The sequence below is a fragment of the Grampus griseus genome (assembly GCF_964374135.1).
Source record: "Grampus griseus genome assembly, chromosome: 4".
In the NCBI taxonomy this organism is placed as follows: domain Eukaryota; kingdom Metazoa; phylum Chordata; class Mammalia; order Artiodactyla; family Delphinidae; genus Grampus; species Grampus griseus.
The window spans coordinates 22,339,678-22,367,335 of NC_138997.1; the positions used below are offsets into that span (position 1 = coordinate 22,339,678).

The 27,658-nt window shown below is 38.8% G+C and overlaps 1 protein-coding gene across 3 annotated transcripts in view; it reads right to left on the bottom strand.

Annotated features, from left to right (window-relative positions):
- The window catches only part of INPP4B (inositol polyphosphate-4-phosphatase type II B), a gene marked incomplete at its 3' end in the record, with an annotated part of 719,784 nt that overhangs the window by 324,242 nt on the left and 367,884 nt on the right, over positions 1-27,658 (bottom strand). For all 3 annotated transcript variants that reach the window (XM_082653036.1, XM_082653035.1, XM_082653034.1), the window contains exons 6-7: positions 5,007-5,125; positions 2,872-2,988 (exon numbers count right to left, since the gene is read on the bottom strand). In XM_082653036.1, coding sequence (XP_082509162.1) covers positions 2,872-2,988; positions 5,007-5,125 — 236 coding nt within the window. The remainder of the gene's footprint in view (positions 1-2,871; positions 2,989-5,006; positions 5,126-27,658) is intronic.

The following is a 27,658-nucleotide window of genomic DNA, read 5'->3' on the forward strand; positions in this document are numbered from 1 at the left end:
AAGGTTACTGGGGGAGGAAAGCGGGGGAGGGATAAATTGGGAGATTGCGATTGACATATACACACTACTATATATAACATAGATAACTAATAAGAACCTACTGTATAGCACAGGGAGCTCTTCTCAATACTCTGTAATGACCTATATGGGAAAAGAATCTAAAAAAGAGTGGCTGTATGTATAACTGATTCACTTTGCTATACAGCAGAAACTAACACAACATTTTAAATCGACTATACCCCAATAAAAATTAAGACAAAAAAAGGAGAAAAGGTGACAGGATAAGACTACATGTCCATGGAGACTATTAGCATATTAATGAACTGTGTCTCTATTTACACTTCCATCACCAGAACTGTTAGTTATTTTAAGGAAGAAGTTATGCTTTAATTAACAGCACTTGGTAAATGAAAGCTGGTTGCATTTCTTAAGTATGTTCAAATTTCACAAGTCTTCTTTCACAGCAGGGATTCCAGTTTATTCAATACTTCTATGTGATAAAACCTCTGGATCAAGGAAGAAAGTCTTTAAAAGCCCCTAATTTATGAGTTTTCAGAATAGAAGCCCATAAAAAGCATAATTAATGAGTAAGCTAACTATCCCTAGAGCATTAACATACATAACATTTTAAATGAGGCAGATTGAAGGGGATAGAAACACCTTTGGTATTTAATATTTCTAACTCTGATATCTCTAAGGACTTAACCAACCCAAGAGCTCAACATTTTCGTCTCTGTAGCACAGTGCTTCTATAACTCTGGCCCTTCCATATTCTCCATCCTGTCTATACCTTGGGACCTTTGGGAGCACTGAATTTGACCATGTGCTTGGAAAAACCATAAAATCCCATAGTTTCTGCTTTGCTTTCCCTGTCACCCTGATCACTTCCCTGCTTATTACTTCTCTGCATAGTTGTGTCACCTCCTCCCACCATCCATTTGAACCATAGCTCCCTTTTTCCTAATTTTATGACTTTTTTCTCACATTTCCCTCTCTTCTTGGCAGAAGGCAAAAGAAAAAAAAAAAAGTCATGCTGTAAGTTTTGTGCATAGTCTTTGGTCCAGATATCCCAATCACAGTCTACTCCTTTTCTTTGTTACCTCAAAAATCAAGGAAAAGGAATAGAAAGGGTAAAAACAAAACTCCCTGGCAAATATTAATATATTTTTTTAGTTGCGAGCTTTAACCCCAATGTTTGTCTCTTAAAATATTTTTATCGTATACATATATCCCCATATCCACTCCCTCTTGTATCGTATACGTATAGCTGATTCACTTTGCTATACAGCAGAAACTGACACAACGAAGTAAAGCAATTATACTCCAATAAAGATGTTAAAAACATATATATATATTTTTATCTTCCACTTTTCTTCAAAGAAGTCAGAAATAATAAGTGTAGGACTACTTAAGAAAAAACAAAGTAAGTAAATATGGGAAAAGCCTTTGGTTAATATTCTTTTATTTGATTTTTACTATTTATGAGAGACCACAAGACAGTAGCCAAAACAATAACTACAGCAATAATAAACTTGCACTTATGAATCTGTAGCTGTTAAGTCTTCTGAATATGTTTCATATATTAGCTTATTGAATCCTTACGACACCCCCTTTGCCCCCACCAGGTAAATATAAATGAGGATCAATTCTCCCAGAGTCACAAAGTGGAACGGAAACCAGACAGTCTGCCTTCTCAACCGCTCTACCTGGCCGCTATCACTGTTTCTATGCCACATATGTGCTGTGCATCTCATTGGGCATTTCTTCTGCAGTTTTGAAGACATGAGCTTTTCTGGGGCTGAGTAGAAATGCCTTCAATGCAGATTTTTTTTCTCTGTTACATATACCCACCATCTACCTATGTTACATGTTTCGGGGTAAAGAATGATAAGGAAAGAGAGACTCATGAGCGAGACAGAAACGCCTAGTGAGGGCAGAGCTGAAAGGTGCATTTCCCCTCAAGCAGGTGTGTGTGACTCTCCAAGCCGGGCAGCACCCCATAGCCTCAAGCAGAATTCTCCCAGAACCTACTGGTCTACCTGCCTTCAAAGTGCTTCCTGGCTTATACTTCATTGTGGACCATCAATACTCCCATAGCTCACCCAGCCTTGAAAACAAACAAAAATTCATTCTGATGGGAGAGATTTAAAGAAGAGGGCTAAACCATCCCCTTCTCAACACCTATCAATAACATTCTCTCTTGTCCAGGGATTGTCAGAGTGGGCTCCAGAGGCAGTGCCTGGGTACCTAACGGTCTCACTTGAACCCACTGATTCAAGCGGAGGAAAAGTCAGACCCAGTAGGAACAGCCTAGGACAAAAGGCCATCAGGACTTGACGTGACCTTCCTGTAACCAGGCCAATGAAAGCTTCTGCCTCATGCTGACGATTACTTCCTCCTCTGTTTGCTTTGGTCCCACAGACAACATCAGAAGAACAGAGGGAGTTTCTCTTATTCAGTACATAAAAGAATAAATTGTGAAAGCAGAACACTTTATCAATCCCATTTTAGAATAATGACAATATCTAGAAAGTTCTGAAACATTATTTAATCTCTTCCACTTGCTTTCTGCTCACGGTGCTACTCCTTCAACAACTCCTAAAGCATAACAACAAAAATGGAAACCAAGACATCCAGCCAGCCTCCCTGAAAGAGGGGAAAAACGGTTCTGAAAGCTTCTGCTCCTAACCAGTTGCCAGTATGGCACTAAGCCAAATGAACTTGAAAGAAATCCCAGCAAACTATAAACATAAGACAACCATAAACACAGTACAAAGCCCCTCTTCGAAAAATGCCAGTTACATCAAAAACCCAGTGGTTTGGAAAAGCCTACTGCTTTTCCCAAAGAAAGAAATAAGTACAAGTACTTACAGTGTCATAAGACTTATCCTTGACATCATAGACTGTTAGTTTTATTTTGGTCTCCTCATAGATGGGATACTCAGATGGGAATGTGACACCAGTCAAGAACAGTGGGTCTCTTGTTCCCTGTAACAGCACAAGCAGACAACTTTGATTCAATAAGGCAGCAGTCAGCAGCATGCAGTGACACATGAGAAAGCAGCAAGTGTCTGGGTCTGCTTTTCTAGGAAGTGGTTCTATTAGAAGAGATATCTGAATTGCCAAATGATGGCCACAGGGACACGGCCCAGGGCCCCAAAGGACTGATAGAGCTGTTGACAGTAAATGCCCTACATCATTGTCAGAGCTGCTAAGCATCTTGAAAAACAATTTATTTTCATTATATGCAGCACCCTTCTTTAGGGTCAGTTGTCTGTCCATTTAGAATACATGTAATGGACATAACCTGTGATTTATGCAAATACCCTGAGATATTGACTGATCAAATTAAAATGAAGCTCTTTTCTCATCAAGAACCATTTGGCAATCTTAGGCTGTCCCTTTATGTCCTTTCTGTAATGATTCAATTGAAAGCCATGCTCTGATAGCGTCCATTTGTTTTTAGATGTTCAGCTGTATTTTTTTTCTCAGACTGATTTGAAAACTAATGAAAGAAACTAAATACGATGCATTCGGGGCTATGAAATTACTAGCTCAGGACGCAGTGCACAGGGTTTTTCCATGCCTCAGGATTCATTTTTAGAGAGCTGACATCCAACATTAAATTTTATATCTATATTTAAATATGCATAGTGCTGAATATCATGGAGATATTTGCTAGAGTTCTGTAAGCCAGTTGTTTATGGAAGTTTCTGGAAGCTGAAGTTATTCATTTATTCATTCATTCTTCCTTTTATTCAACAAATACTGCGTTTTGTTTGGCACAGTGTTAGATGCTCTGGAACACACAGTGAATGAAACAGTCAACAACAGCTATGTATGTTCAAATAAATGTGTCAAAATAAATAATTTCTTTTAAGTTTTGACAATATTTTTAAAATAATCAAGTTGAAATAATGCTTGAAAATAGTTTTCATATAAATGAACAATTTTCCAATTTTAGTTTTCCTTGAATGAATAAGACTATTTTTGTTTATTCAACCACAGCATTAACTACAAATGATACCAGCATTGGAACCTAAAGTTTCCCAAGGACAGAGTCAGGGCTACGTGTAGGATCTGGGTCATTCCCATTAGAGAAATGAATGGAGTTTCGTCTGAATCATTTTTTCCACCAATGGCACTGAGCAAGCCAGATCTGGGGTAGGCAACTTAGACTCTTACAGAGAAACTCCTCGTTCAAAACAGAAAGGGCTCCCAAGTCGAAGAAAAGCAAAGCTTAAGGAGTGTAGAAAACATTTTCTTTAGTCCCAGAGAGTAAGTATCTCTCATTCACTAAGGCTGTGAAATATGTGATGAGAACAAACTAATCAAAAGGGAAACACTTCCTCTTTTGAATCTGGTCCAACACAATAACAAGTTTCCTCCCAACACATTGTGAGTGTTATATTAGCAACAATAAATGTAAATAGGAAATCTCCCAACGGATGAATAATATTTACACCTTTTGCCTAGAAACATTACAGTGTCTCAAATTAATTATCCACCTTTCTTTGAAAAACATCATACTTTAAAAAGACACACACGAAAGGCAGAGAATATGAAGCTTCCACAGTCAACCTGAAGAATACAGGAAAAAATGAAAAGGGCAAAAACACTTAGGTTTAAAACGCCTCTAGGTAATTTACAACTTTCTTTTTTGCCCCTCAAAGAAATATTCATTCCATTTAATTTAAAATTTATATATATATATATATATATTTTTTTTCCCCCTATTTAGTACTCTATTCAAAGATCCAGAGTGGGGATTTTCCTTCTACTTACTAAAGAAAAATAGGTCTTTTATAAAAAAGGCAAGTTCTTTCCCCATTTGTTTATTCTGGTAAGTTACAAATGCATGCTTAGTAACCTCAGGTATGCTTTCCTAAATGAAGGACTGCAACCTAGCACAGCTGCAGGCCAAAATCTAAAGTATTTCAGCTGCTTGCTCAAATCCAGAGAGACTGAGAGAGAGCGAGAGTAAATCAGGCACACAGCACGCTCACCTCCACAATTTCCGTGCTGGAGTATCTTGTCAGACCCTGCTCCGCTGGGTGGATTACTGAGATCTGCACCAGTGTATTCAGCTTCCTATCACGCACGGGAGCCACAAGATCCTTGCATGCTGGCAATGGCAAAGAAAAGAGAAAGAAGAGAAACTAACATCGTATCTCAGGGAAAACTTTTGTCCCGGGTTGGAAGGAAACTCAGCGCCGGCACTGAATGAAACCTTCTGGGACTCTGGCTGATTTTACAGAGGAAGTCCCTTGGAAGTACCTTACAGAAATAGGAAGTCACGTGCTGCGGAGCGGAATTGAGAATTCATTTCCACTGGCCACATGTGCAGCTCATGCGAGTCTCCACTGCCCTCGGATCCCAGCTGTCATGTGTGACCCTGCACACACAGCTCAGGGGCTTTGAGCCACTTTAATTAGTCATTAAACCCCGGGCTTTAATTCACACCCCTAGACTACATAAACTGACTTGGGCCACATCCGGGGAACTTTACGCTTCTCCTTATTGACACTGGCAGGATTAGTTCAAATGTTGGAAGGCACACTTGGTCCTTACTTATCTATTCACTAGAGCTGGCCTCCTACAGTCCTACATAGGGACAGACGCGGGGAAGGGAGGCTACCCTATCACAGCAACACACAAGCCCCGGGCAAGGAGCAGAGGAGGAGGTGGAGGGGTTAAAAGCGTCCTCTGTCCAGGACTCCAGCCAAGTCTGGGAGGCAGAAACGTGGAAAAAAAATGATGGGTTAATTCTTGCCCAGGGGCCACAAAAGTAAGACCTATCCCTTGAGACACCAGGCTCATATTACAGACGCTCTCCACCATACCATATTTACTTGAATATTTTCTCCTCCCACATATCATTCTCACAATTGCACAATTGGGGGAAGAAAAGTCCAAAAAAAATTCCTTTTCAGCAAGTCCAATATCTGCTCAGGTGTTTCCCCACCTGGCTTTGAAATAGTAATTTTACTACCTGCATTTGGATCCCGAAGTATCATGCAAAGTGTCCTCACGACAGGGAAGAGGTTCAAATTAGGCTGAGCTGGGGGCTAGGGTCAGGCTGGAGCTGGGACCAGGGACTAGCAGTAGCCGCGGGTCATGGATTCATGGTGAGAGTATGCTGGGCTCTATACCATATACATCTCACGCCTCTGACCAGTGCAGAAAGAGAGGGAAGGACCCAAGTATTTAAGCTACATTCTGGCTCTGCAACAGTGTACACCTACTAGGACAGAGGTACTACGGTTTAAACCTGAAACTTGAAAGCAAAGCAAATTATGAATGTAATGATCACCTTTCCTTTGCTTACAGATCAGCTCATTTATAGAAGCAGAGTGGGACAGAGGAAAAAGCAGGAGCTTTGGAATGAAACTGGCCTGGTTTTCGGCCAGTTCTACTAGCTAAGCAATTCTGGGCAAATTTTTCAACTTCTTAATTTCTTCTTGACAGACTTTGAGATCCTTTTACTCCTGTACGGTATTTTGTTATAATTTTCCTTATTTAAACCATATGCCTCTAACCGTACGGGAAATCTTAGGAAAGCATGCTTGGAACAAATTAATAGCAACAGTTTATTTAGCCATCATTATTTTTGAGGACTTTTGCCAATTATCTCTTTATTTCTCAAAATAGTGCTTTGAACTATTATTTCATTTTTACATACTAAGAACTAGAGGCTTTGAAAGAGTAAGTGCTCACATGTACATTACTAGAACTCTCTGGTAGTTTTCTTACATCACACCCCAGCAGTTCCATCTCTTTTCTTGGCATATGAATTCCTCTCTCAGACAGTGGCACCTCTCTTTGGAAGACCAACTGCCATAATTCTTTACTGTCTAACCCAAGAGATCTAGTTTTAGAAAATACTGATGCAAGGTTTCAATAATGTCAACATATCACCGGAAGAAAAAAAAAAAACAGATTTAGACCTGACTGTCCTTTGGTGGTTGTTTTGATCGTTTCCTCCACTTGCCTAATGAATGTTTAATTTTATCACTCATTCTCTGGGCTTTCTGCTCAGATACTGACATATATCTCTCCTTAGAATTTGAAGCTGGAGTCAATTTGTTTCCCACACATGCATTTTGTCCACTTTCTGCTGGTAGCTTCATCTCTACCTTATGAGCTTATGACACGTTTGCTCAAAGTAAGTTAATTCTTGTCTGATTTCTTATCAGCCTTGATTGTGGGCTGTGGTTAGTTCTCAGAAGTGAGAAGCTGTTCTCCATTTTATCAGCGAACCTCTCAGACTCACTCCTAATAAAAACAGAGATAATCTCCATTAAACTCAAATGTTCAGTCCGACCCAATTTGCAGATTCCCCCAATACTGATGAAGTAAAAACAACTGTAATGGCACTTTGCATTTCTTTATATTTTAGATCTAAAATATGGCCTAGAAAACAACAACAACAACTAAGGTCACATCTTGGCTGTCCATATCTTTTCCTTCCTGAAAGCCCAGAGATTTTAATGTTCCCTACTTCTATGTGGCAAGATGTTAGGAAAAGACTCTGACATCAGTCAGACTTCCTGAGCTATAGTCCCAGGTTCCTCATTTTCTACGTATGTGCCTTTAAGTCACAAACTCTTAGCTGCTCAGTTTCCTCATCTGTCTATTTCTCAGGATGGAGGCAAGGAAGAAATTAGGTCCCTTTTTATGAATGGACTTTTCTATGCAAAATAAAGCTTACTAATATTTATCAATATCAATACCTACATTTACTAATAGTTAGTGTTTTATTCTTCTGTACAATGGTTTTTATTGGTTCAGCCATATTCAGACAGCTCCTTAAAAACTATCATTAGGTCCAATATTTCTTTGTAAATATCAAACCAGTACATGACTCATTGCATTTAGTAAAGTGAAACCCATACACACTATGGATCTATACATACTGACACTGTCCCACTGGAGGGGTGATAAATGATGAGTGATTGAATTGCTTCACAGAGACTGGGTCACTATAAAGTATAACCTGCATAGGAACTTTTTAGTAACCACTAAAGAAGCCTGAAAAGTTTGTTTTCAGAAATCAAAAAAAAAGGTCATATCAATTTTCCAGCCATACTTAGCACTACCCATTACCCACACAAAATTCTACTCTACGAGGGAGTGACCTGCATAAATGGTCTTCAACTCACAGGGCTAAAAGAATACTTCAGGGTTTTGCTTTGGTTGTTTCGTTTTATTCGAGAATTCTTGAATCAAATGGGTAGTAACAAGTAAATACCTCTCTGCCATCATTCACTCACCAGTAGATTTTTTACTTTTATTTCTGCCTTTTTATTGGCTTTGTTTTGGACTGAGCTGTTTAAAAGCATTCTCAGAGCCCAAGAGAGTTTAAATATACAAGATGTTGATAGGTTGGGATTCAAATATGCTTGTGTCCACTGAATTGTTTATTTTTTAATAAAAAGGAGAAAAATCACAATGTAAAAGTAATGAATAATTTTTTTAAAAAACTACAATTTGAAACTTTTCTTTAGAAAAAAACAAAAGAGCTACGAGTAACTGTTTTTCCTGTCACCTTTGCTATAGTAACTGGCCACATGAGAATTCACTTTCCATCGTCAGTGCTGGTGAATGAGATGCTCGCAGGCATTCCCAGCTGAGATTTGTACAGGATCCAGACAGCTCTCTGCTGGAAGGGAATCCTCAATAGAAGTGTAATGATAAAAACAAACAGAGCTTCAATATCTCAGGAGAGGGCTAGGCACTGAGCAAACTGGAAACCTATGCTGTACCAAAAGAGGGGCCCTCCATTCAAATTCATGGCCTGAAGAAATAAAAGCCCACGTGGCTTGATTTGAGGATTTGTCCAAAGCTTGAAATCCCAGTCATTGTATGAGCTAAACTGATGTATCTGTGACAAAATTTGGCCTAAGGACCAGAAGATGCCAACCTCCGATCTAGATGCTTAAAGCTACTACTTGGATTCTTAGGGAGAAGTGCAGATCATCTGTTGCTCCTATAATTCCTCTAATATCTGAGAATCCGGAAGCTAAAGGGTGGGGGTTTCTGCGTTCTTGTTGAATTAATATTCTGCCCACCCCAAAGTACCGTTTTTATAAAAGATGTTTTTGTTTCATTCAGCCATCATTTCTAAAGCACGTCAAGTCTTTTGAGTCCTTACAGCCGTTCCATCCTTCTAGCCAACAGTGGCTGGAAGCCTAAAAATGTCTCCAGACTCTTCTACCGGAGAGCTCAGCCCCAGCAATTATCAATTTGAACACAACTGTCAGTTCAGGTGGCTTTGCATTCAGCAGCTAGTTATTCTAAGACCTGCCCTGGCTATGGAGTGTTCAAATAAGCAGAGGTGCCTGCCACAGGCTTTCACGGGGGCAGTGGCCCGAGCCACTGGTGTAGTGTGAGTTCAAGGCTGACTCCAAGCAACTGTCTCTTTCCCCTTAAGAACTCTTTCTTCTGTGAAGTCAGGTCATTTTTCTTGCCCCACTCTATCTCATCTCTCTTCTTGCCATTCAGTGTTAGTAGCATCGAACAAAGTTTATCCTCAATCCTCTAGAAAAAGCAATGGCCACAAGCGGGGGCGGGTGGAGGGAGACTTTGACATGAATTCCCATATCTCTACAATTCTGCTCTTAAATTAGCCAGAGGAAAGTTAGGCTTAAAGGAGAAACCACACAGGAGAGCAAACAGAGAAAAAAGAAATGTTTGCTTGTTTGTTTTTCAACTTGGGATAAAATTATATTTGAAACCAGAATCTAGCCTAAGGAATTATGTGACTTTGGATACATTACTCTTATCTCTTTCAGTCTCTATTGTCTTATCTGTAAAGTGGAAGTCAAAGGACAGATTTCATAGATTTGCTATAAAGATTATATGAAGTAATATATGTTGAATGCTAGGCACATAATAGGTCCTTTTATTATATATTAAGATTGATATGAATATAATTATACATTGGCACAAAAATGGATTTTATCTATTCAATATTCTTATAGTAATTAAATGCTCAAGATATCCCAGGTTGGTCCTGATTTTATGTAACCTTATTCTTTTTTAATAAAAGTATTTTATTAAATATATGCCTGTGATTTCTTGGTACCTTCTTGTTTTCAATACAAAAAAATTTTAAACCCCTTACTGGATTATTTGTTAATTTCAGAAATCATAGTTATCATTAATATATTGCTTTCTGTGAAACCAGATGTACACATTTATACTTGCTAATTTCACCTCTGACTAGGCACTTCCAAATGAGAAGCCAAAAATAGCAGAAAGATTTATTTATTTTCTGTCTGTCCTCAGACGTACTACATGTAAACTCACCCTCTATGCAGAGATTTATCTGGGAGGTTAGTGTTCCTTTACTTAGAGGGGGACTTCCCTGGTGGTCCAGTGGTTAGGACTCTGCACTTCCACTGCAGGGGGCAAGGGTTCGATCCCTGGTCGGGGAACTAAGATCCCGCATGCCACATGGCCAAAAAAATAAATAAAAAATCCTTAGAGAAAGTTGGTCCACAAAGAGTCATTGTCTTAACAACTGAGATGTCCCAAGGGGTAATGGGAAGACTCGCTCCTCTGTTCTGTACATTCCCTCATCAAAAAGAAGGCTGTGAATGCTTATAAAGCTTCTTTTTCTTGAAATTAAAAAAAAAAAAGTTACAACTCAAACCCAATATAGCCTGATGGCAACAAACCTCCCCTGATGAAAGTTCATTTCTTTCCCCCTTCTTCCCCCACCCCAGACTCTTCATAGGGAAAGCAGAAGAGGTAAATCCACGCCCCTCAAGGGCAAACAGGGCCAGGGTACAGAGAATAGGGGGCATCTTGAACAGGAAAGTGGCCTTATCCAAACAGGGATTTAGGGAAATAACCATCTAGCTCCAGGCTCCCCCAATAGCACTGTTCTTATTTTACCATCCCTAAGAGAATCAGCCATTTCCCTAAGGCTGTGGGTAAGCCTCTTGCTGCCTAGAATGCAGCTTTCTATTTACTTCTCGAATTCTTAATGTTTGGTTAGGTTTCTCAAAAATGTGACATATATATCCTTGCTCCTTGTACTCCAGAAAAGTAGATGCCGCTTATCAACTGATAGGCCCACTTGGGTTAAGTTCCCAGTCCAATAAATTACTGGATTCCTTTGCATGGTTTCACAGCTACCATTCTAGATCAGTGAGTACATCTAGACTAAATGAATTGACATCATACATTAAGAGATATATAAATACAAATGTAAATACAATGTAAATATTTGTTACATTTTAAAAGCCTAATAGCCCCGCTAATTGCCAGTACAATACGCTTTCCTACCTTTAGTTTCTTCCGCCTTTCTGTTCTTTATTCTTCCTTCCTCTCAGGAATTCTAAGACAGCAATTTTCTGAAGCCTAGGATGTGAACCTCTACAATTCAGATCTACTGAGTGGATTCAGAAGACAACACTGCCTCGTTCCCAGGGCACCACGTTCCATGATAATTCCATTTTCTACAGTAAAGTGGCAGAGTGTATAGTGTCCTGGACTCATACTAATATCCACACAAGGAGCATTTCATAAGTAATCAGGAACACGCTATTCACTTTTGAATATGTTCTTAAGGCTACTTCTTAGAAAAATGTGGCTCTATATCATGTTGAGCTGATTGATGCCCATTAATAATATTCTTCCATGTTCATTCTGTATTCTCTGTAGAATCTCTGAGTCTCTGATTCATTGAGCTTAGCATCACATCTTGCCCTCTCTGTTCATTTTAGCTTACCTTCAACTGATAGAGCCTACTTTCCGTAGTTTTCTCATTTGGTATTACTATTCTCATTTGTGTTCTCTTCTGCTTTCTCAAATGTCTTTGCTATGTGCTCTCTACTATTTCAAATGTCCTCACTAACATGTTTATCTCATCACTTGGAAAGATGAGGTTATCAAAATCATCACTTGTATATTTATTTATAAGACTTGGGACTACTGGGGTCAGGAATACATCTCTCTTAACAAACTACAGCTTCTCCATCCAGTTAAGTAACCATTTTTTCAGTCTTCATAGAAGTAAAACAAAAATGTGCTATTTTCCCCTTAACTGTTGTGTGGGAAATTTTAATTTACACAGATTTCCCTAAAGAGTATGTGAACCACGCATAGCTGCCAACATAAGCAATATTTGTTGGGAAAATTAAAGAACTGTAGATAGAAGAGTTGGTGTGAAAAATGTGATTAGAAAATTTGGACTTCTTTTTCTTTTTTTTCTTTCATTTTTTGTTTGTTTTGTTTTCTTTTGTCTTTTAAGACACTGAGTTCAAAATATTAATGTTCTAAATACAAAATTGGAATCTTGTCAAGGAGGGTAAGTATACCCACATAACTTGAACAAACAGTATTAATTTTAGGCTTCTAGAAAGTTAGAGGGCAAAAAGCAACTCAGTGTTTAAGGTTGAAAGATAAGAAATCAATCCAGGGAATCAATACACACACACACACACACACACACACACACACACACACACACACACGACTAAATAAATAAATAAATGAATAAATAAAGCCATCCTAATGAAGGAATTCCTTAGATATACTGAAAGAATCCTAGGGTTTTTGCCCCTTTACTACAACAATAAAATGCTAATATAGGGAATTCCCTGGCAGTCCAGTGGTTAGGACTCTGCAGTTCCAGTGCACATGGCATGGGTTCGAACCCTGGTCGGGGAACTAAGATCCCGCAAGCTATGCGGTGCAACCAAAGAAGAAAAAAGAAAAAAAAAAGCTAATATAACGCAAATTTTAAGGTTATTCTCAATTAAGATAATAAAGGAAGCATGCAGAGAAGATGGGGGTGAGGGGTAGGAAGCACAATTTATGGCATACTTATTATGCATCAGGTGGCATTAGGCTTAAACTTTGCTTGTGTTAGCTCAAATTCAGAACAATAACGTGCCTGGTGCCGCCTCATCATTTCATTAGTTCCATATCCATATTTTTGACTAATCAGATTTGTAGATCATGAAGACTATTTATTTATTTATTACCAATAGCTCAGTAGCCCAGTTAATTTTTTTGTCAATAACATCATTCTGTTCCGTCTGGTCCGCTGCACGTTCATTGGTGATTTAGCTTTGTAAGGAGAATTTTAAGACTCTCAACACTCTGAAAATAGAATCCAAATAAACCTTGAGGAAAGGATGAGACTAATGCCATAGGGAGAAAGCAGATGACAGAGTTATTGAGGAATATATGTAATAATTTGCATGAGGGAATTGAAGAGATAGTGTTATAGAAATATTGCTTCAGAATTCTTGCTACACTGAGATTTGAGCACCACTGCTAAATTTTGTTACAACTGACTCACTTATAAATTAAACTAATTTCCTTGATGTAAAAAGCCAGATTCAGATTGTTGAGAAATAGGTCCAGAAATAAAATGTGTTACTTTTTTCCCCCATAACAAAACAACATAAAAATACGCCACCATATTTTATGCGTATCTGTGTGTGTTTTAAAAAAAAAAAAATGTTGGCCTTAACAACAAATAGCCAAGAAGATGAAATTCACTTCTACAGTTGGGAACCTTACACTAAAATAAACTAACCACTCAGTACTGGCTCTCAATATAAGTATCACTGAACAATCTATAGAGAGAGAGAAGTGGAGCCTCTGCCTGGAACAATGGTGCTCTCGGGGAATGCTCTTTGATCGTGCTCTGAAGCAGCAAAGATGCCAGCTGTACAGAAGACAGCGTATTTGCATATGAAAAGAGCAAATTTGGTTCAAAACACTGTTGTCTGTATCAGAAGACTCCCATTCTCCAGCCCGTCCCCTGCTCCCCCCAGCTTCTCTCATTTCAATCCTCAGAAAATTCTGTTTTGTCCTGTTTTCATGAACACTACCTAGATGGCTGAGACTCCATTCTCAAGCAGTTGAAATAAAAACAAGCCTGTGCTCGTGTCTCTCCCGGTTTTGACCTCCCACGCTATATGATGTAAACCCCAAACTGGCCTGGCATCATCGCCTAGTAGTTTGTTCAGACTTGGCTCTCTGTGCGCATGCTCCAAATCCACGTTCCACCTCAGAAACGCGTGCGTGAGCTTTCTGCCCCTCTTTTGAGCAAGAACATGTATGCTGCTTAAGAAAGGATGAAAATGTTATTCCAAGAATGGAAGCTGTTCTCAACCCTTCATTCTTCTCTATTTCTTATTAAAGCAGTAACCTAACTTCTCACACAATTTCAATCACCACTTAAATAAAGGGTCTTCCAAGATGTGGGTCTCCTGTGTTGCCTTCCCACCTACCTTCTCTTGTTTTCAATATCCTTCAGTCACAGGAATTTCCCCTCAGGTATATTATTGATAACTAACACTAAATGTATCCAAAAGTAAGCTAAGTAGTTATCTGTGTATTTAAGCTCTGAAATACAAATAAAATAAATTAAAAGTTAAAAAAAAAAAAGAATGGAAGCTGGTCCCTCTGAATACTAAAAGAAATGTTGTGAGTCAGTGAATGGAAGTCTGTAGTATTAGAACTAGGGTTGCAGAAGAGGAAGAAACACAGGCAACAACCTTAAATCTTATACCCGACCAGGGACCAAGATGACAATATTTTTCCAGAACTGCCAGTTTGACATAGGAGCCAATAGGGTTCTCGTTCAGGACAAGCATAGAGCCCATCAGTGGATCCAGCCGGGCACGTGGTTAGTGGGGAGGGGATGCTTCCTTGATTTACCTCTGAACCACAAGATGAGGCTAGCGTGGCTGGTGGAGACAGTTAATTACAGGAGTGGTGGCAGGAAAGTCAGAGCCTGAGTCACCAAGTGTGGATGGCTAAGAGAAGTGTGCTCAAAGTTGATGAACTCTAACTGAGGACACAAAACGATGTCCAGAAGGTACTTGGGAGTCTGAGGCAGAAAAAAAAGGAAACTGGGACCTTAGAACATGACCTTCAGGGGTTGACAGTCTCCTGAGGGGCAGGAAGTAGGAAGCGCTCTGGAAGGCAGTTGTTTAACCTGGATGATTTCACACACAAAACACTGACTCATGGTCTGGGTTTCACCAAATCCTGCATGAGGCAACTTTCAGACACGCTTTCCTGAAGCAAAATGTTTCAGAAAAATTGTACTGTATATATTGCATCCAAGGGCTAAGTTTTAGAAGATGGTATTTAAATTAAGGTAATTTTTAAAATTTCAGTTATTTTTTCCCATAAATGTATTGCACTTGGTAGTTATATGTGGAATTAATAGTCTTTTGTGAAATTCCCACCCCTCTAGTGTCAAATATTTTACAAGTAGATTTAAAGTATTAAATCAAAGCCATACATGGATAGATTAGGAAACAAGCAGGGGAAGGGAAGCATGAGAGGAATAGGTGGTTCTGGAGGGATGACTAGCCTCTCATTTCATTGTCTCTATCTAGAACATCCTTTGTGGAGGGGCAAGTTATCACTCCCTATTTCTCCTGAGTCCCTTGAGTCAATCATACGTGTGAGTTTTTTGTCGACAAAAGAAAACCTCAATATTCACGTTGAATACGGAGCTTTAAGGGTGTCAACTCTCCCATCATAAGACAGTTGACTCACAGGAAATAAAACAAGGTTGGTAGAGATAAGCTAAAGCTAGAAATGACTAGTGAACCAGGAGATACGACACAAGAGGAGAAAGACAGTGAGTCTGTGGGTGAGAAATCAAATGTGGACTAGCTTGAGGGCAGAAGGGGTCTAATTATTCAGAGCAAAATCCACAAGTTCAACCCCACGTGGAAATAGCGCAGCTTGAGAGTGGGAGAGCGCGATTCTAAGAGAAACCAAGTTTGAAGGAAGCAAAGAGCACACTTCTCAGAATATTGGGGATCTCCAAGGAGAGCCTCAAGCTTAGCAGAGCACCTGTGAGCTGAATGTAGACTGCTTCAGAGCCCTAGCTACACAGGAAGTTTCAGAACAAAGGAGCAGCTGTTTACACTAACCAAACTAAACTAGAGAAGAACCACCTTCGCAGCAATTGCAAGACATGTGGGAGACTAGGTAAGATAAGAATACGAGACACCTTCTGTTTGAAGGTCTCCCTGGCAGTTCTTTCTTGCTCTGTGTAGTAAACAGTCAAAGGCTCAGGGTCGTAGGTTCCAGTCCTGACCAGGTAACTTTGGATTTGTTATGGAATCTCGGTATCCTCCTCAGGAAATGAGGATGATAATTACAGTTATTCTCACTGAGTGCTTGTGAATATATGTGGGGAAAAAAGATTTGTTAATTTCCTAATGATGTATTAATAATGTACTTCTCCCTTTCATGTATATTAGCTCAAACACTCTGTGAAATAAGAATTATTATCTACAACTTACAGACAAGGAATCAGATTTTCAGAGAGGGTAACGGATTAACCCAGAACAGCATCATTATCATATCATTAATGAACAATATCATTAATGAACAATATCATTAAGCAATCATTTTACACCTAGCACCATTCTTAGTGCTTCAAGTACACTACCTTATTTAAGCTGCAAAACAACCCAGTCAAGATGAAATTGTTCAGAGCCACACAGGTAGCCAGTAGCAGGATGAGGATTCATATGCTCTCATGATGGCAGCCCAGCCCATGCTCTCAAACACTGCCCTTGTACTGCCTTCTCTCAGGGTTACACGTGGTAGGCTGAAATCTAGGCTCAAATCTCTGGACCTCAGTCCATTTCTCCTATTTTAGTTCCGTTATGCTTCTTGTTATTTGTGTATATATGTTCTGAACAGCATCTCTATAGGAAGATAGCTTGCTTCCTGATGCTATCATAGTACAGGAATCTGGAAGTTACTTTGTGAAGAATTTGGGGCATAAAGTTCTACACAGATAAGCAATTGTCAGCGATCTAGTCTAGTTACAGAACCCACTTGTTCAGCTTGGCCCATGACTGATTCTTCCTGTCAGTTCTCTCTAGATGGACCCCAAGGGCAGTCAGGCTCTGCCCTTCCTGATATAATTTGCTAACAACAAAATATCAACAGTTAAATGATTGTCTTCACTGAGAATACTGAAATGAATTGCTTTTTACAAACAATTGTGTTAGCGACAATTCCAAAACATTTCAAGGGCATTTCTAAACCTATAAATTTATTTTATGAAGAAACGTGAGTCAAAAAGCAATGGCATTCATGCCTGCATTCAGTTCGTGGGTATGTACTGAATGTCTAAATGTGCCCAGCATGATTCGAGGTGACAGTTTCACAGCAGTGAGTAGGAAAGCAAGTTCTCTACTTTATGGAGCTTACAGTCTAGCAAGACATAAAGTTAAAAAAAGTAATAATTTAGTGAGCATTTTAAACAGGATGATTAAATTGAGAGTGTTGGGAGAAGCAAGAATCAGGAAAAGCTTCTCTGACAAGGTGACACCTGAGTTGTGATCTAAAACTTACCAAGGGGCCAGCTGAGGGGCGGGGACGGGGTTGGGGGGAGAACAAATGCCAAGACCCAAATGTTTGGCTTGTTTGAGAAGCAAAAAAGAAGACGAATGAGGTTGAGAGTAAGGCTGCAGAGTGAGCTGGAAGATCGGCACAGGTAAGGTGAGAAGGGCCTGCTGCCCAAGATCCTTGTAGAGTGTGGTAAGATATTTCAATTTTATTCCTTTTTCAAATTTTATTGGAGTCTAGTTGATTGACAGTGTTGTGTTAGTTTCAGGTGTACAGCACAGTGATTCAGTTATACATACATATATATTCATTCTTTTTCAGATTCTTTTCCCATAGAGGTTATTATAGACTGTTGAGTAGAGTGCCCTGTGCTAGACAGTAGGTTCTTGCTTATTTTATATATAGTAGTGTGTGCATGTTAATCCCAAGCTCCTAATTTATTCCTCCCCCTACATCCCCCTTTGGTAACCATAAGTGTGTTTTCAAAATCTATGAATCTGTTTCTGTTTTGTAAATCAGTTCATTTATATCATTTAAAAAACATCAGATTCCACACGTGTGATATCATATGATATTTGTATACCTCTGTCGATTTTATTCTAAGTGAAATGGAAGCCATGGAAGGATTTTAACTAGGGAAGTAAAGAAATCCCAATTATATTTTTAAATTATTTATTCTGGCTCTCCCATCAGGAAGGGGGTGTGAAGGGGTAAGAGGCAGATGCAAGCAGACCTAGGAGGACTCCCTTAACCGGCTCAGGTGAGAGCCCACAGCGGCTGAGAATTGAACGATATCGGTGGCAACGGATAGAGGTGATCAAATTCAGAATACACTTTGTACATCGAAAGTATAGGACCTGAAGATGGATTTGACATGAGGTGAGGGAAAAAGAAGTATCAAGAAAGAGTTAAGAGTTTGAGGATTTGCATAACAGAATGGATGGTGATGTATTTTAAGGAGATGTATATCATTGGGGAAATAAAATGTTTGGGAGGGACAGGAAACGGGAAACAAGAAATCAGGTTTTAACTACCTTGCGTTTAAAACCCCTCCTAGGAAGTCAAGTGTCTTGAGCAAATGACACTGTGGAGTTCAGAGGAGACCAAGGATCAACATTCCAGATGAAGCGAGCGCTCCAAGGACCTGATCCTAAGATCTGAGGGTTTACCTCTCAGACAAAGAATTAAAGATACAACGAGAAATATAAAAATGAGGGAGAATTCCACTTAAAAGCCTTGGTCTTAAAGGTGTGTTCCCTTCTCATGAATCTTCCTTGATTTACTTTTAAGTCCAGGATATTTCTTCCCCCTTCACAGCAAAATAACCTTTGGGGTCTGAAATAGCCAAAAGTGCATTTTTCTTCTTTCATTCTCGGATGTCGCACAATCCAGTGTCGAAGAGAATGGGCTCTAGAGTGAGCCTGTGGGATTCAAATCTCAACTCCTCAGCCTCTCCATAATCCAGTTTCCAAAATGTAGATAATAATGGTGCCTAATCAGAGTTATTGGGAGGATCAGATGAGATAAAATTGGTAAGGTACTTATTTAAGAGCCTGGAACATAATAAATATACAATAAATGTTTGCTATCCTTAAAAAAAAAAAAGACCTCCTAGACAAGCAAGTGGAGATATTTACTAGCCAGTTGAAAAAGGGAGGAGGGAGATTATCATACTAAGTGGTAAGACAGAAAAAGACAAGTATCGTATGATATTGCTTATATGGGGAATCTAAAAAAATGATAGAAACAAACTTATTTACAAAACAAAAACAGACTCACAGACATAGAAAACAAACGTATGGTTACCAAAGCAGAAAGGAGTGGGGAAGGATAAATTAGGAGTTTGGGATTAACAGATACATACCACTATATATAAAATAGATAACCAACAAGGATCTAATGTATAGCACAGAGAACTATACTCAATATCTTGTAATAACCTATAATGCAAAAGAATCTGAAAAAAGAGTATATATATATTTTTCAGATTCTTTTCCATATATACATACATTAAACTGAATCACTTTGCTGTACACCTGAACCTAACACAAAATTGTAAATCAATTACACTTCAAGAAAAAAAAAAAAGAAAAAAAAACCAAGAAAAGTGAAGGCGAGAGTTACAAATTTTGGAGACAAAGACCCGTAAATATTCTTTAAAGCCCATAGACTTTGAAACTGCTTAGAGCAAGAGGGTGTTTAAGTTTCGTGAGTATTAGGATTAAACTGATATTCTGAATTTGAACAAGTTTTGACCCGGGAATACCTCTTGTGTTCAGACTGACTTCTGCCATCTTACCCCTGTAGATGACAGCCAAGAGCCATGTCCTTGTCATGGTCAAGTAGAGGGAATGGAGGAGTGAGGGGCAGAGCACTTGAACAGTTTTGGGCTTTGCTATACCAGAAACATGAGCACGGGCAAGTCACTCAACCCATCTGACAGTCAGTTTCTGCTGTTGTAAAATGGGGAGAGCACCACCATTGCCAACTGTAAAAGGTCAAAGCTCAAGTAAGAAGCATTTGGGAAAAGACTGCTCTGTACAGTGGACGTGGGAAGGGACTTTTCTTTAATCCCACGTTCCACTCTACTAGGTTTCTTCCCCGCGGCTTGGTTCCCAGGTAGCCTTAGATACATTTGCATGCCATCTGCTTGACAAGAAGCCCCACTGACAAATTTCAGCCACACAGACAACAGCATCAGAGGACCTCGCTCCCTCATAACCTCGGTGGCTTCCTAATGAACAAAGCTGCTAGGCAGGGCTTCCCTGGTGGCGCAGGGGTTGAGAGTCCGCCTGCCGATGCAGGGGACGCGGCTTCTTGCCCCGGTCCAGGAAGATCCCACATGCCGCGGAGCGTCTGGGTCCATGAGCCATGGCCGCTGAGCCTGCGCGTCCGGAGCCTGTGCTCCGCAACGGGAGAGACCACAACGGTGAGAGGCCCGCGTAACGCAAAAAAAAAAAAAAAAAAAAAAAAGAAAGAAGTGAAAGCTGCTAGGCAGTCCTGATTCCTCAATTACCCACAAGTAGCAACAGATGTTGCAAAGGTAGGCCTGTTCCAGTGACCAGCACTCTCAGTGATTAGACAATGGAGGAAAGAAAGTAATTAGGTAAATCACACACAAAGAGAAATAAACTGGATGGAGCACGTTGATCGTTGATGAAAGACAGATAAACAAGGTGTGAACATTTAAAAAAAAAACACCTCTAATTTAACAAGTAATTAGCTAAACCCATGTGGAAAAATCAATTTAGGCCTCCCTTAACTAAATGTTCCTGTGGTATATTATTCAGAAAGAAATGGGAACAGAAGAATAGATATAATTTATTGCAACGAAATTCAGTTAAATGGTACACTCCTAGCAAATAGGAAGTGAGGCAAAAAGAGACGTTTGTTCTCTTATATACTTTTCACTTATTAACTGATGTCATGTATCTCAACCTCCTGAAGAATGCCAAGCTAGAATTTAGACCAGTAGCAATAAAAACAGCTACGTTCCAGAGGGAGCACACATTAAATCTTGAGTCGCAAAAAAACACTACCCACACGGCAGACCTGTTAAGAAGCTCAAATTGGTTCACTTTCTCTTCCTTCAATTAAATCTCTATCTCAGCAGTACAAAAACGTGACACAGGTCTTAGATAACCTTTTATTGTCTACCTCCCTCCAATCCTGTACTTTTAATAATCAGCCACAAGGAACATGGCCTTTGGAATTCAAAACCTATATTTCTCCACTCCCGTCCTTATGCCCTTGGGCAAGTGACTAACCTGTGAAACAGGAATAGTGAGAAGCACCTAGCTGGTCTGTTCTAAGATCAGAGATAAAATGTGAAAAGACACATTGGGAAGATTCTTGTGTCTGCAAACTCTGCATAGGGAGGCAATTGTCAGGGGCACAGCATAGCTACAGATTTTGCTGTGTCCCACTCAGCATGGTCTGAGCCTTCTCTGAGTTTCATCTAGTTTAGCCCCAAAGCCAGTAGGACTCTATACCTGGCACTTAGGAGTTCAATAAGTGATAGCAATTATCATGCACAAAAATTCAGTGCCAAGACCCCTTTTCAAAACAGTACTCAGTGAGTATGACAAAGTGATTTACCCAAGGTTAAATCCAAAATAGCAAAGGCTAACCAATCGTTAGGTATATGTCAGATACCAGTTTAAAGGTTTTCTGTATATTAATTCGTTTAATCCTAACAAGAACCATATAAGGTAGATACTGATCCCCTTCCTGTTTTACAGAGAAGAAAATAGGGAGTCAGAGACATTGTGTCATTTTTCCAAGGCTGCCTGTCCAGGTAGTAACAAAGACATTGTTAAAATTCTAGAGTAGTCTTCACACTCCCATCTCTTAGCTATATTGCCTCCTCACTCAGATTGTAGACTGATGAGCCTGAAATGCAAAACTACTGTCTATTATTTTGGTCGTAGTGATAAACTGTTGTTCCGAAAAACATCTCTTCAAAAGTATTGCTAGTTACCTGATGCTGTCAACATTGAGATAGCTCCAAGAAAGACACGTCAGGCAGATTCTTGTGTCTGCAAGCTCTGCATAGGTAGGCAATTGTCAGGGACACAGCATGGCTACAGAGTCTGCCATGTCTAGCTTAGCATGGCCTGAGCCTTCCCTGAGTTTCATCTATTGCTAGCTTAGCACCAAAGCCAGTAAGACTCAATTCTTCCTGATACCCAAATACAATCTGCAAGCACTAGAATAATGTTGAAAGACTTGTGTTTATTTAGAATTTTAAAACAAGTTTCTCATGTATGTGCAACAACTGTAAAATACTGCAAGAAGATTTCTAGAGCCTTAATTTATTTTTAGAGTGGGATTATAAGTAATAAAGAGGAAAATGTAAATGAGCATTAAACTCATCACCTTAGGAAATGAGCTGTAGGATTTTCTTTCATGTAGTTTGCTACTCCCTTTGCCTGAATTGTCTCCTGCGTTCCTTCTAAACCAGCTGAAATCCTGCCCATCCTTCCAAACCTGGTCCAAATGCCACTTCCTCTGGGATGTTTTTTCTGATGCCACCATTTTATATATATATATATATATATATATATATATATATATATTTATTTATTTATTTATTTATTTATATTTATATATTTTTTATTTTTTATTTTTTTTGCGGTACACGGGCCCCTCACTGTTGTGGCCTCTCCCATTGCAGAGCACAGGCTCTGGATGCTCAGGCTCAGCGGCCATGGCTCACGGGCCCAGCTGCTCCGCGGCATGTGGGATCCTCCCGGACCGAGGCACGAACCCTTGTCCCCTGCATCGGCAGGCAGACTCTCAACCACTGCGCCACCAGGAAGCCCCACAGTTATATTTAATCACTGCTTGCTCAGTACTTCCGTAGTTCTTGGCTTATGTCTTTATTTTGCCCTTATTACAATCTACCTGGTCTGATAGTTCGTCTCTACCATGTCCTGGAAATTCTTGAAAAGCAGGAATCAAGAAGGAGGGAGGACAGCCTGATGGTTAAAAGCAGGAGTTCAGATCAGACAAAACTCAGCTTGGATGCTGACTCTGTCACTCAACTTCCATAAGATCTTTGGAAAGTTGATCATTGGGAATCTTAGATTTTTTCATCTTTCCATTGAAGATAATATGGGTGAATTTGTTCTGTACTCAGATTCCTGGGTTCAAATCTTAGGTTCATAACTTTACTTGTTTATGTCTAAGTACCCTTTCCTATAAGACAAAGATGATAATAGAGAATTTATCTCATAATGAAATTCTGAGAATTAAAGTAATTAGTTTATGTAAATTATTTAGAACCACGTCTGGTGAACAAACAAGCACTCAGTAAATGTTAGCTACTTTAATATTATCCTGTAGAATTGTGGTAAGGAAAACATGGCATCCTGTTTGTAAAGAGATAAGCACATAGTAGATGCTCAAAAAATGGTAGCTATTACTGTGATTTCCCAGTACTTTACACTGTAAGAATAAAGAAAATGGCAATCAACGTATAATGAGCAAAAACATAGAGCAAGCACCTTCTTAGCAGTTGTTTCTCTTGGTGCTTGAAAATCATCTTGCAGCTTATATGATGAAGTATTTCATACAGTACTTTTATCAATAGGTTAAATACAAAAATATACCGCTGTGCTCAGTATTCCCTTAAGTTTGCCTATGATACCACGTAGACGGTAAAAATACTAAAGAAGATATAATAAAATCTTCCATTCTCCCACTGGAGCTTTAAAAAAGTCAGAGCTTTATGACCACTTACGAAAACAGATCAGCAGGAGAGTAGAAGTGTGAACACAGGAGAAAACTGGCAAGTTTAGCCTCCTCAGATTTTGTTTTCTTTTCCAGAAACATATAAAACAATGGCTGATTTATAGCAATTCATAAAGTATGAATGGATGTGACATGCAGGTTAATGAAGGCCTTAGCAATCTATAAAAGCAGTCTCTATAAAGAGATGAGACAGTTTTTGTGCAGCTTGTCAGTTTGGGCGTATTTTATACACATTTTCAAATTCTGAACACAGAAAACTGATCACGTGATTTACATGACTTTTTTTTTCCTAGCTGGGTTATTAGAAATATTTTGGCTGTATATATAAAATCTAAAATCAGTACACAAAATCACATATATGCTCCAACGGAACAAAGAAGAAAGCATTTAGAATCAGCATTCTTCTTGTGCTTATTGAAAGTCACTCTAATATTTGAAGTAACCTACCCAAGGATGTCTTGCCATTATACCATAACGTAATGTTGCGATAGAACTGAATTTTAATCGCTGAATTCTAGGCTGGTACATATCATTTACCTGGTACAGGTATATAGTGGGTTGCATGCCCACAGACTTTTTAAAGTCTCTATTTCCATAGAGAAAACAGAGTTTCTACAAGGGTGTACTTCAATTTGTTTATTTAGTCACATTACGTATGGCAGAACTGACATGGCTTACAGAGTGAATGTGAAGTAGTTTCCTATAAAGCACTTGGAATTACCTATTTTTCAGTATATACCACGATTCCAAAGGACCAGGAAGTAGATGAATCAAGAATCCTATTGAAGAGCACAGTTTTTATTTTCTCTTCTAGGAAGACAAGATGGCTGGCTTTTTATACGTAACTTGGTGTAATAAAAATAAGTATTTATTGCACGCCTTTCTGTGTCTGTGTTTTCTGAATTTGGAGTATTTATCTTGTTCCAAGCACCAAGCACCTGCTTCTGCTGCTCTCCTGGTCTAAAATGTGATTCCTCCTTTCCTCTAATGTTCTAATGTTGCTTTCCTCCTTCAAAAACTCGCTTTAGCTAGTCTTCCTTGGAAAGCCTTTCCTGACCACTCCTCCTCATACTAGTTTGATCCTTTACACCATCTCTCATATTCTTAGAGACCCTGAAAAATAGCTTAGCGTTTAAGGATCTTTTTAACCACTTCAGGAGTCTTAGTTTGATCTCTCTACTTATACTATGAGTTAACTGAAGGCAAAGAGCAAAATTTTACTCCTTCAAATATGCCCCCTTTCTTGTTCAGCTTTTCTAGGTATTTATTTAAACAAACACCACTTGATCATGACATTTATATGGGTACATTGCAGAGATTTTAAAAGATATAACAAAATATAACAAAAGAAATAAAAACTGTACCAAGTTGTGAGAACCATGGTTAAAGACACTCATGCCTAGTCTTCCAATCTTGTTATTTTGTACACAAACACTGTTAACACAGTTAAGTAAGGGTTATGCTGTACAAGCAGTTTGTTATCCTGCTTTGACAACTCTTATATTCCCCTGTTTGATGAAATATCCTTTTGAAAGATGATTTTTTAATGACGGAATAGTTTTCCATCTTAAGAATCTATGTTTCACTATAAAAATTAAACAACACGTGCTGATTGACTCTGAGTTGGGGATGAAATACAGTGGCTTAAACTTCCCCTTTATCTATCCTGACTTTGAAGCATTAGGAAAAGAAAGTCAAGAAATGAGATGGGAAAACAGAAATCAAGAGAGATAACTCTCTGAAAATGTATGACCACTTTACAGAGATAACTGCGATATATTTCTGCATTGCTTATTATTGATTGTTATCTGATATAATTTTCACGATATTACTAAGAAAATTATAGCAGTTAATATAGATTTATTGATTTTAGAGAAAACTGAAAGAAAAAGTAAGGATCTGTTAAATAATTTGAACCTCAGATTAGTCTTATTTTATGTACTAATAAAATCTATAGGGGAGGAATTGATCCATTTTCAATTCCAGGGGAAAAAGTCTCAGGAAAAATTCATTCCATAAATTTATGTACTGATTCTTAAAAGATAAATCAGCTTCACACAAGGGAAAGGATCTAACAATCAGTTGGCTTTGAATCTCATCTCTCTCTATCCTTTACTCACTAGAGTCTTGGCATCACCCACACACCAGGGCTGATCCTATTGTTCAGAGGTGAGGTACAGGTGAGGGAGACTAGAAGAGGCCATGGGAGTAGGGATCTCACTGGCTCAGCCCATCTTCTATCTTACTACTGTCCTAATCTGACCTTGGCATTCCAGTAGCCCAGCAAATGGTCCTTCACTATTTGCCATTTCCCCTTTTACTACGAGCCCAGATCAGCTCATAGCTTGGTTTCATGCCTGGTCAAACCAGCAACCTGATTGACTATCCTTGAACCCTAGTATTTCCATTCTTAAAACCCTATTACCTACTGTGCAAGTATCTACTATAGCCTGCTCCCTCCTGCTGGGAAAGTCAACTGTTTTTTTTGAAAAAACCTTTTTTTTAAATTGAAGTATAGTTAATTTACAATGTTGTGTTAGTTTCAGATGTACAGCAAAGTGATTCAGTTCTATATATCTATAACTATATCCATTCTTTTTCGGATTCTTTTCCATTATGGGTTATTATAAGATATTGAATATAGTTCCCCATGCTATACAGTAGGTCCTTATTGTTTATTTATATTAGTGTGTATATGTTAATCCCAAATTCTGAATTTATCTCCCCTGCTTTGGTAACCGTAAGTTTTTCCATGTCTGTGAGTCTATTTCTGCTTTGTAAATAAGTTCATTTGTATCATTTTTTAAGATTTCACATGTAAGTGATACATGATCTTTGTCTTTGTCTGACTTACTTCACTTAATATGAATCTCTAGGTACATCCAAGTTGCTGCAAATGGCATTATTTCATTCTTTTTTATGGCTGAGTATATTCCATTGTATACATACATACCACATCTTTTTTATCCATTCGTCTGTCAATGGGCATTTAGGTTGCTTCCATGTCTTGACTATTGTAAGTAGTGCTGCAATGAACATTGGGGTCCATGTGTCTTTCTGAATTAGAGTTTTCTCCAGATATATGCCCAGGAGTGGGATTGCAGGATCATATGGCAACTCTACTTTTAGTTTTTAAAGGAAACTCCATCCTGTTCTCCATAGTGATTGCACCAGTTTACATTCCCAGCAACAGTGTAGGATGGTTCCCTTTCCTCCACACCCTCGCCAGCATTTATTATTTGTAGACTTTTTGATAATGGCCATTCTGACTGGTGTGAGGTGATACCTCATGGTAGTTTTGATTTGCATTTGTCTAATAATTAGCAATATTGAGCATCTTTTCATGTGCCTATTGGCCATCTGTATGTCTTCTTTGAAGAAATGTCTCCTAGGTCTTCTGCCCATTTTTTGATTGGGTTGTTTGTTTTTTGGGTGTTTTTTTTGATATTAAGTTGAATGAGCTATTTGTATATTTAGGTCTTCTGCCCATTTTTTGATTGGGTTGTTTGTTTTTTGGGTGTTTTTTTTGATATTAAGTTGAATGAGCTATTTGTATATTTTGGAAGTTAATCCCTTGTCAGTCGCATCATTTGCAAATATTTTCTCCCATTCTGTAGGTTGTCTTCTTGTTCACCTGGATCTTACATTTAGTATGGATACTTTCCAAATCAGCATCTGCAACATGCATAAGTCCCTTTGGACACAAAGAGGCCTTCCTTGACCCTCTATATTCAAAATAGTCCCTCTGAAATGTAAACTTTTTTTGATAGTTGATTATATTAAGGAATTTTTATCAATATTTTTAGGACTAATAAAGGTATTGTGGTTATGTTTTGAAAAAAAACTGAACAAAAACAAAAACAGTCCTTCTGTTCCCCAAGTCAACTACATCTCCCCCAGGCACATTCTAGATAGTCACCCTGTTTCTGTCTACATAGAACTTAACACTACCTGAAATTATTTATAAGTTTTCTATGCTCCTAATACACTTTAGATGAGTGAATTACTTGCACTTGTTAAGGATTTCACGCCAGCCTCCACGTCC